Here is a 12085-nt window from a genome sequence, read left to right on the forward strand (position 1 = left end):
ACATGAAATCATACCTCCAATACCCGACAACCAAGACGACTTCCAATTCTTCGCTTAAGCTGTGGAACATATATGAATCAAATCAGAGAAGTGTACCTACTTGCATTTCACAGTCATCGTCGTCGTCGTTGTCGTTGTCGCTGTCTTAGACTTGACCAGTGATCAGGTGTAGTGGGGCGAGCTCATATAAAAACAAAGTGTCGATGTTGGCGGAGACTTATTTCAGTTATTTCAATTAAAGCCGAACGTTGTCTTGAGGTGTTCGTTTGTGAGGTGCTAGAAGGAAGCTTACTCTCTTTTTTGTTAAACATAAATTGGAGCTTAACTCTTGCGTTTCGATCTTTACCAAATGGACTTATATGGAGGTTTATAATTTTAATAGAATTAAAAAAAGGATAAACATTTTACATAAAAATTGATCTCTCTCTCGGCTTACAACGAAAAAGGGATTTTAAAGATTTCCTATATATGAATTTTATATAGAAATTGTTTTATCTTGAATTTTTGAAATTAAAGTCAAAAATCAAAGTGAAAATAAAAATAAAATCTGTGATCCTCTCTGAAGTGTGAATTCTAGATTTAGATTAGAGTGTGATTAGTGAATAATTAGAGCTCAAGTTCGGAGATAAAGATTTTATAATTGAAATAATAAAACAAAATAAATATTTAAAATTAAATTTATATTATTACTAATTGGATTTTAAATAATATTGTGTGCCTGCTGAAGAAACCAAGACAACGGTCTAGGATTTTAAAACTTTATTAATAAAGAAAAGGAAGAAAAAAACACACAAAAATGGTGAGTTGTAATTAAACAAAAAATGTATCTTTAATTTATTTATTTTTGTGTCAATCACAAATCAGACGATAGTATATAATAATGTTTATACGCAGTACAAGACCAAATTAAAATCAGAACATAATAAAATATTAAAATGCATTGTAAGCAAAACTTTAGTCAATTCGAAATTGTAACTCGAAGACAAATTGCAGTGTTAACGTTAAGGCAATTTGAATGCATTGTGGAATTAAGGCCTTATACCATCAGTCGTCATCGCGGTCGTAGCGTCGTCGGGGGGACTTTTGGTTAAGGTTTTGCTATACCTTAATTACTACAACAAAAAAAAAGAAGTGTTGGTAAATTATATTTGTTAGACCTATAATTGAGGACAAATTTAAAGCATTTTTATTTTTCCATCTGCAATCATTTTTAATGAATCGACATGAAGTGTGACGTAGGCATATTATTTTTCAGTGTTTTTCAATGAACTATAAAGCAGACAGACATTTTTGTAAATGATTTATTTAAGTGGTCTTAAAGGGAGACGAATAAAGTGATTAAGTATCTATATTTGATTTTGATCGATTTGGAATGAGGATGAAAAAACATTGAAGATTTTTTTGAAAATGTTTATCACAATTCTTTTTCTTTCTTCTGTTCTCCAAAGTCAAGAAGCATATAATTGCTATTTTATTGCAACTTAACTGGTCTATTGAACTTCAAATAACACAGAGTACCATTTTGCATTCTATTTTCTATCTTTTATAGATTAATAAAAAAAACATATCTAACATTGCACCAATATAAATTTAATACTCGTAATATACGAACTAAGTATTACTCCAACTTAGAAATGAATATATATGAATTATTTAATATGAAGAAAAATAAAAACATATCAAACTTGTTTGACTTTAATATGTGCTAAAGCTCTTGAGAGTTGTTGCATTATAGATTATTATTTGTTTATAATAAAATATACTATAATTTCTACACCTGGATTTACTTTATTTAGTAATTGAACATTAGCATAAATCTTAAAGACTGATGAAGTTACAACACTATTTGTAATTATTTCCCTATAAATAAATACAAAACAAACAACTTAAGATTTCAAGAATTTTAGACTTTGATAGAATTACAATTTTTTGTAATTTTATGTAATTCAAATTATTAAAAAAATCAAAGATGAAATCAAACTTATGGAATTTTTCATCCCAGAATTGTATGATTTTTCTTTGGTTAAACTAAAGTTGTAGTTTTATAGATTTGTGATTTTGATCTTATTGATTGTGAGTCACCTTAGTTGACCCAAAATCCAGTCCGACTTTGTGTTGCTTAAGAGCAAGACAAATAATTTATAAGACGGTAAAATTAACAAATAATTCAAGGCCAATTATGTACCTAACTTTATACCTACTTGCGGAAATCAGAAAAACAAACAAATTTGATGTTTATTTTGATTCGCCCATGAAATAATGATTTTGGTTAAAGATTTTTTATTTTATCTTACATATAATTGTAGGTCAAATTCCTATACAGAAAGTTCAAAAACCAACAACAACAAAAATACTTCAGACTTATCAAATAAACGTCAAATCGAAGGTTAAATTCACTTCACTTGAGTTACAATTACTCGTTAACTTATAATACATCAGAGATTTTGGTACTTTATTTTTATTATAATTGCGTTTATGGACCGTTGAACTTTTAGTTAAATCAATTAATTTTGTAAATTAGATAAGGTGCATAATAAGATGGATAAAGTATAGATATGAGTATGCCTATACAGTTTCTTATACTCTTATATTTATGTATGCCTATATGATTATTTTGAAACTTATTTTACCTTCAAATTTCATTCAACTGTTGCACTTTTAAACTATTTAAGTTAACTTCTAACAGTTTTAACAATAAACTATCTTAGTTTATTTGTGTACTTAAATTTTATTGTCATTGTTGGGAAAATAAAAATTAGACATTCAAATAGGAATTTTGATGGTGTAATAGAAATTTAAAACATTTTTATTTGTTGTTACAATTTAGAAAGTGAAAATTGATGAAACAATAGTGATTTTTTATTTTTTCAACTATGATAAGAAAACTCTTCAAATGAAAACAAAATTTTACTTTCGATTTTTGTAAAAGAAATATCAACAAAAACAGAAAGAATTTGCTGTGGGAAATTCGTAAAAAATGTCTTTTAAAATTTGATGCACTAAATTTTGTTATGAAATATTCGTTAGTTTTTGGGTTTGAAATTAAAAAATAAAACATTTGTTCAGATCTTTTTATTTGGATTCTCACATTTCTCTATAACATGATAAGTTTTATAAATTTAAAAAAATAGAAAAAAATATTCTTAAAGCTTTTCTTGTATATTTATTGGCATCACTGTAGCCTTTCATTAAACATTATTTAAAACTAAAACTTTAATGAATGAGGAAAATAATTCTGTGTTCTTCTGCATTTCAAATTATAGAAGAAGCAGATTTGTAAATATTTTACGGTCCATTCCTTGACAAAATTCTAAAAAAAACCAATTTAAAACTCTCGGTTCATCTTTAAAACTAGGCTTTAAAAAATTCTAAGAACTCAAGCATTCATTTCTATACAACTTAGTTTAAAATCATTTCATTTTCTAGAATTTTAGGATTGTTTTTTCTATTTTTGTAGCACTCCGGACCTAATTTTGACTCAAAATTCTGGCATTTTTTCGTTGGATTGTTTTATTGTGTTGTCAGTAACAGATTTAGTTAAATTTTCTCCGGTCATGTTGTGCATTAAAATATTGATTATTTTAGATTTGATGTTTTTTTTCGGCAAAATTTAAATAACTCTTATGTCTATTCTCTATTTTATTATTGTTTATTAAGTTTCAATAGAATCTTTATTATTTAAAAACTATTTTAATTTGAACGAAATATAATTTTTGGAAAACTTAAAACTTAAAAACATTTTTAAATCTAGTTTTGCGGTAAGACAAGTATTAAATAGCCTCAAAAAAATGGGCTATAGTCTTAAGGCAATTATTGAATCTTGAAAAAATTGTAATTGAAATTTAAATAAATTTTTAATAATAGCAGTGGAGCTCCAAAAAAAATGGAAACATATCAAATCTGTACCTTTTCCATTTCTCTAGAACTAATATATCAGCTAGGCTTCCAAATTCGAGTGAAATGAAATCGAATTGATAATCAAATTAAATTATTTTCAGGGATCTATCATTAGATTGATTTCATTACTCGGAATACTTTTCAAAAACACCTTAAGCGAAATAAAAAGAGTTTACAAATCAGTCAATCCAACTTAGGGTTAAATCTGCTAAGGTGATAATTGACTGTCAAATTTGACTATCATTTTCATTCCGTCTGTGTAAGATGATTCAACTCGATTCAATTCGATTTAACAATCTCAGATTATAATTGGCAAACGACAATGTTGCCATGTTAAAATTTTAAATTGATTTCTATAAAATATTTAAATAAAAGTATCAAATTGGCTGTGTTTGAATAACATTTTTCCTTTTCCTTCTTTTTTTTTGAATGTCGTAAGCTTTTTCTTTTATTTTTTTTTATGAAAAAACAGCTAACTAAAAAAATTTTCCACAAGTTTTTGTAAACGTCTGGTAGCTTTCTTCGGAATAAATATATTTGTTTAAAAATGACTATAAAATTTTTGTTGTGAAAGCTTTTTAGGTATCAATTTGTCTATGACCTTACGCAGATCAAATTCGATTATTTTGATTGTCATTTGTCAACAATCAGCTAAGCCGATTCCGCTCCTGGAAGCATACTTTTTAAATGTTTCTTGAAAGTTTTTGAAAGGAAACTGTTTTAGTCAAATGTTATGGAAAAGAGATTTGGAGTGCTAAAATATAATTTTAAATACTTTGTCTTTTTCCCCAAGTACAAAGTAGAAGCTGCAACGGACCTCACGTATGAAGTGCAAATGAAATTACTACTGTTTTGAAACAATGTCCACTTGTCAAATTCAATTCAAACTAAATTAAAAGTGAAATATAAAACCTAGTTTAATGTCTTCTTCAAATCCTTCCCTATTTTTCAGATGTTGTTAATTTTAAGAGTAATTAAAATCATTTAAGCATACATGCTTAAATCGTTGAAAAGATAAAAGATATACAAGTATAAAGGATTGATTCAAGTCTGGACTTATTCATAATTAGAATAAGTAAATACGCCAAGTTAATTGAAAAACAGTAATTTATAAAACACACAAAATAATTTAACTTAGGTACTGAAATGAAGAAGCGAAAATTACCTCAAATTGAAAACTGTTACACAAAGAACTTATTTCCTAACTAAAATTATTTTAAAACTGCTCAGCAGTTTTTACCTTTCCATAGGAACTTATTTTAAGCTGGACGAAATGAACATTTGACATTTATTGACGTTTCAAGGGGATACAGTGTCCGGCATATTTTTAAACGTTTATATTTAAAGCTATTTATATCTTAGGTGCCTGTGCCACCTTAATTTAAAAAAAAAAATAATTTTCGCGGGTACTGCCTCTTGCGAGGAATTGACAAATCCTTCAAGAGTAATTCTTGTCATGAAAAAGTGCTTTCTCAAAACTAGCCGTTCGGATTCGGTCTTAAATTGTAGGTCCCTTCTTCCATTCTTGACAACAGTACTCGCACACAGGAATGGTTGAGAGTTGTAAGTCACTAGGCCCTGGTTCACAACGGACTGTTGCGCCACCCCATTTGATTTTGATTTATAGATTAAATGGTAATGTTTAAATCTAAGTTATTATTTTATAATGTAAAATGGTATAGTATTTAAAAAATTCAATAAAATTTGTCTGTTAAATTGTTTATTTATTTGTCATTGCCTTTTAAAATATGGGAGATCTCATGCCGGACCCTGAAAGATAGTATCTTCACACTAATTTTATTTTCTGAAAAACGTTGTTTTTCAATGTTTGGTAATATTTTTAGAAACATTGACAGTTTTTATTTATACAAAATAAGAATCTACAAAAAATACTACGGAAAGTTAGTTTAAACTGATGTTCAATTCAAATATTTCGAGAATAGATGAAAACTTTCAAAAAATGCTACTGAAAATTGTAAAAGCTGATTTTCGACTAAAAATCTCTTTAAAAAAAAACAGATTTCGAAATCAAACTTATTTTATCATATGCAAAATATTGTTGCTAACTTTTGTTAAATTTTTTTGTAAATTTTAACTTAACATTTTTAAGGACTTTCTTTAATATTAATATTTAAAGAATAATATTATTTCTTAATTTTCGACTATTTTACCGTTTCATCCAGTTTTATAAATTTTGTTTCAATGGTTTGAATATTATTTCACAAGATATGTTTTAAAAATGATTTGTTTTTCGTTGAATTGTGTGTAAAATGTATAGAAAGCTTACATTTGCGTTTTATATTTTTATTATTTAACACTTATTACATTATTAGAAATAGTTTACACAATTCTATGGATCAATTATAAGTGTTTGAAGTTTAAAAGCAAGTAGGTACATCAAATTTTATTTATTTTATGACTGAATAGTTTTCAATGACTTTATTTATTGACAAAATTAAAAATACATCATGCACATGAATCATATAAGCCAAAGTACCTTTTTAAAGTTATAATTTAGTACATTACATATGTATTTTTTAAATTTAAAATTGTGTCTTTTTTAATAACTTACTAAGTTAGAAACTTTATCCACCAATAAAAAAGCGCTTTAGGTGTGAACTTTGTCCGGATTTTCAATAAGCGGAAAAAGTTCTTAATATTTCTCTATTTTTTTCACCAAGACTTAACTAAGCTCTTGTGTTAATAACAAGGGACAAATATAAATATGATTGAAACTTTGAAGTATCTAATATTTACTTTGTAAAATCTTCTCAATGTTGAGACGTTAGTGTATGTACTTATTTTATAATTAAATCTATAATTTTTCTTATAAGAAAAATCTTTATTAAAAGCACTTTTACTCTTTATTTACTTATCGTAACCACCAATAAACATTAAGTATATTTTATTTTTCATTTACTGTAAGAATAAGAATTTATTTTTGTCACTAGATTTTATTTATTGCTGTACTCATAAATCATAAAAACATCAGCAATTTACGTTTATGTAACTAACACGAGTTTAATTACTATTGGAATGTAAACAATCATTTAAAATGTTAATAGGTTTTTAATGCATAATAATCATTAAAATTATTTATCAAATACTTAAATTCATATAAATACTCTCAATAATAGTTGCATTTAGAAACCGGAATTATTCACCGACTGATATAAAAATGTTAACAAGAAGATTGATCATATTTAATATCTGAATTTACTTATTTGAAGCACATTGTTACCGCAGTTAAACATTATTAAATTATGTTAATTCACAGAATTCAAAAAACAATAAATTAGGAGGTGTCTTTTGTAGAACCAAATGTTGCATAGCCTTTTGGCGATTATTAAACAACTTCTGAGTTCTGACAGAAATTTACCAAGCAAAGTTCAATAAATAAAGTTAAGTTGTTGATAACATTTTAAAAATGCTGCTAAGTTTGTAGGATTTCTCCAACAAAGAAAGACATTTTTCATGTATTTTATTGATAAATAATTCACATTTTTGTGCAATTTTTTGATAAAAAGTTAAGTCTTTTGAAAAGAATAAAAATTTAGTCGTATAAAATATAAGTCAAATAAACTATAACTACGTCCTATACAACTTATGCCTGTCTTTTTTAATACATCGTTATTGAGCAATTATTCATTGTGTATGATTTGATTTGATGATCCCTTGTGATATCTTATTTGGCAAATTTGGACCATAAGGCTTTTGCATCCCTCATTGGTTTTGTGGAGTATTTTGTCAGTCATATAGTCATGATGGAGTGCTAATGGTAGAGTCAATATCGGATTTATTCAGTGTGGTATACCTTTGCTCTCAAGTTCTTCAGATCTCTCATTCCTAGGCACATAAAACTTAAAACTCAGTCAAACCTCACTTAATTCAATGAAATGAACGAACCACGAGTTCAATATTGGAAAGCGATTGTGCAACTTACCTTTGGGTCCTAATTTGTTTAGAATGGTTTATATTTAATTCATGATGAATGGAAAAGATATTTGTTAACTTTTTAAATACGTCAATTTATATTCTATCTAATAATATTTTTTCTTTTAATTTCAAAATCCAACTTAAGTAAAACTTTAAACTTGAATCATCAAAACAATTTTAAAAGGTGACATAAAAAACCAGAGTTTTTTTAAATGCAATAATGGTTTCATTACGGGTCTTCAAAACGACTTCACCAAGATTTGGTAATTTAGTGAACAAAAGATCGATTGCAGAATAGGGTTTTGTAGCATAGACCCATAGACCCGTCGTCAAAACAATGTCTTCAGTTTTAGCAAACAAATAAAATGGTTACAAAGTTGTTGACAGCCTCCTTTAAAAAAAAATGACCCAATGCTACCATTAATCCATAATCCCCACCTAATGACGAATAGTCACTCTCTGTGAATGATCTTTGGCATTTTAACAATAACGTAACGGTTTTCCGAACCCAAAGTGGGCAATTTCATTTAATAGCGTAGCCACTAAGATAAAAATGCACTCCGTCAGAAAAGATGAAACATACACTGTTTGGGTTACTCACCACTTACTTTGGAAATAAGTTTTCAATATAATCAAGAATTACTTTCTGTCAGGACTTTTAATAGAGTGCCAAAATATCGCCGAATATGTTCTTAAAATTTTTCTTACACATCAAATTTTTTTAAGTATGCTAAAAACAACCAATAACTGTGTTTTTAAGCCTAAGTTTGAACAACAAAACATTCCTAGGCAATAAATTGTATGATGATTTTGCAAGTCCCAGACCTTTTCTCCTATAAACAATTTAAATTATTTAATTTTATTTACCTTCTACTTAGTTTTTGGATATTCTCATTTTTATGAGTCTTTATTTGACTTTATATGAATTTTGGGCCAATGTCCAATTCAATACTTTTACAGTTTTGAAAAATAAGTTTCAGAGTTAATTTTAGTGCTGATTTCGAATCCAAACTATAAGTTTTACTATTTGCTCAGTTTTACAAAAATACCCGTTCTCTACATTATTCTTATATTTTTTATTATATTCCAAAATTTGAATTGAATTCAATTGAATTTTTTAAGCCAGTAGATTCGTTACAAGAACAAATCTTACTTTCAAACCGTTTTGCCTTTTTCTGTTGAAAACTGTTTTAGCATAAATGTTTCACCGTTTCTTTCAGATTTCTGTAAGATAGGTGAAATTTAAAAACATATACAAAATTTTCGAACATCATATGAAATAATATAAATATTTCAACTATTTGTAATTTTTTAAAACCATTACTGATTTTATTGAAAAAAAAGCAACTTCATAGATTTGGATAACCTTAAAAAGAATGTTTTTTTTTTCGAATTTTGAAAAGTAAAATCTAAAAAACATGACGTGATAAATTAACTTCAAAACCGGATTCGAATTAAGGCCACACAAAAATTGTCGGTCTGAAAATTCGTGTTGTATACTTATTCTTCACAAAGAAAAAGAGACTTTTAGGATTAAAAATACATAAATAAATTAGGTGGCGCAACAGTCCATGAAAAACCAGGGCCTAAGGACTTACAACTCTCAACCATTTCTGAGTGCAAGTAATGTTGTCAGAGATGAAAGGGACCTACAGTTTATATGCCGAATCCGAACGGCTAATTTGAGAAAGCACTTTTTTTCAAGGCAAGAATTACAATTGGGGGATCTTTCAATTCTTCGCAAGAGGCAGTCCCCGGGAAAAAAGTTAGGTGGCACAGGCAGGGATTGAACCCAAAACCCCTTACATAACAGTCCAACGCACTAACCATCACGCTACGGGTACTACTTTTAGGGTTAGTGAGAGTTTAAAGTTAAGCCTGAGACTTGTCACCAAATTTCAAGTTTCTCAGCACTACCCGTATTACCCGCAGCGTGATGGTTAGTGCGTTTGTCTGTCAGCGAGATTGCAACGAATGGACACTGAAAATAAATGACCAGAAGTCGGAGACAATTCTGTTCCGGACTCCGACAACTAGGGCCACGAGGAAAACGTGCAAGAATTGGCGGAAGATGGTCATCGTTTATCTTTACGTGCAGCGATTAGTGAGGAAAAGTGTAGTGTAGTACCTCGGTGTCTGGTTAGATCAGTATTTATATTTCGACAGACACATAAATGGCTCCCATACGGCCGATGATCGTCTATGGTTGTCCTGTGTGCTTCAACGTTGCCCTTTCCCAGATGGAGAAGTGTTGGGGTTCGAGTCGCAGTGTTTATGGCTTATATCGAACACCCGAATCTTCTTACGTGCATTACTATTCCAACGAGGTAATAATTTCGTGATAAAACTCGTCCGAGGTCACATAGAAAGAGCTATGTCTTCGACCAACAATTTTATTTTCGGGGCATTCTATCCGAACGACGAGTATTTTGAAAGTGCACGCTTGAGCGGCTACATTCCACCAGAGGCATTCCTCTTTTTAGATAGATGCGGTCTGATACAGGATAGATTGGCAGTTCCACCTAATCTACCACGTCAGACGACGAACCGTGGATAGGCGACTCCTTTGTCATGAAAAGTGTTTTCTCAAATTAGCCGTTCGGATTCAACATAGAAACTGTGTGTCCCTTCCATCTTTGAATACACTCCCACACAGGAATGGTTGAGAGTTGTAAGTCACAACTACCTTAGTTGTAGTAGTTGTTGCGCCATTAAGTTTATTTATTTTATTCTCTGAACTAAAAATAAATGTACACTCCCTTATATGTGCATAGTTTGATTTGGATACGTGCACATCTCCGACTTGATAAACAACTCCAAAGAATTTTATCCCACTTTCTAGAAAATACTATAATTAATAGATAACATCAAATTTATAGGTACTTAATGATATGTTATTGTGGCACATGTGGAACATTTTCTTTTACTGTGGGAGTAAAAATTGATTTTTGATTTTATTAAGTATTGTTATATCCAAAATTATTACCAACAACAAATCAGAATCACACGTTTTTGCAATAAAAATTTACTAAATAAAAAACTTTCTGAATCCATTTGTGTACCTAACCTACATTTAATTTTTTTTTGAGTAACTTGATCAATGTTCTATTTAATTATTTAACACATTTAAAGTTTTACGAGTTTACTAACGGTTAAAGGGATTTTTTTGTGGAGGTGGAAAATAAATTAGTTCATTTACCAAATAACCTCTTCCAAAAATGGTATGCCTTGATTTATTTTTGGTAAAAAACTATGAATATTAGTATCTGTTTTTTGAAGGGGTTTGTTGACCCTTTTACATTTATAGTATGGCGCTTAAAATAATCCAGCTACAACGATTTCTTAAGGAAAAACATGTAGGTTATAAAGTTGTATGTCTGTTTTGATTGTATAAATCATAGATAAAGGCAAAAAATACATTACAATTTCCAGCTTGAAAATATTTGTCCAGCTTATGACCAATTGTAGCCAAAATGTTTTGAACTACCTTTATTTAGTAATTTCCTTCCAATCTAACAAATGAGTATTTACCCGTGACATGATATAGTTAGTGCCTTCGACTTTCATGCCAGAGGTCTTGGGTTTAATACCTGCGTATGCCATCTAAAGTTTTTTTCTCGGGTACTGCCTCTTGCGAAGAATTGACAAATTCTCCAAGAGTAATTTTTGTCATGAAAAGTGCTTTCTCAAATCAGCCGTTCGGATTCGGCTTAAAAACTGTAGGTCCCCTCTATCCCTGACAACAGTACTCGCACACAGAAATGGTCGAGAGTTGTAAGTCACTAGAACCTAGTTCTCAACGGACTGTTGCGCCACCTAATTTATTTACTTTTAATCTAACAAATGAAAAACTTTATTCATTAAAATACTCGTTTCATGTGTAAATTGCCTTATTACATAAGAGCAATGAAAAAAGAAGAAATTAGCAAGATTTATTTAATTCTAGTTCAATGCAATCGTTAATAAAATATTAAAATGAAAATAAAATAAAATATAAGAATTCAACCTATGTAGGTATAAACATATTCTTTGTGCATGTACACCGCACCTTTCCGATACTATTGTTGAATAAATTAACACTGAAAAATGACAATCAAAGTATACCCTATATAAAGACAGATTCTCGAAGGTTCACTTGTCAACGTCATCTATCAACACCTTACTTTCTTCCTTGATCTATGTCTATAAAGCTTCAATCTCAATCAATTATATTAAGTAATTAGAGTTTCTTTAACAATAACAAAAACTAAGA

General features: G+C 29.0%; 1 protein-coding gene across 1 annotated transcript in view; it reads left to right on the forward strand.

The window, feature by feature from the left end:
- The first annotated feature begins 217 nt into the window (after positions 1-217).
- Positions 218-12085, forward strand: part of LOC129939165 (elongation of very long chain fatty acids protein 7) — a 72235-nt gene continuing 60367 nt past the window's right edge. The window contains exon 1 of the mRNA XM_056047068.1: positions 218-799. Within this exon, the coding sequence (XP_055903043.1) occupies positions 797-799 (3 nt within the window). The 5' untranslated portion in view covers positions 218-796. The remainder of the gene's footprint in view (positions 800-12085) is intronic.

The sequence above is a fragment of the Eupeodes corollae genome, chromosome 1, assembly GCF_945859685.1.
Source record: "Eupeodes corollae chromosome 1, idEupCoro1.1, whole genome shotgun sequence".
NCBI classification, from domain to species: Eukaryota; Metazoa; Arthropoda; class Insecta; order Diptera; family Syrphidae; genus Eupeodes; species Eupeodes corollae.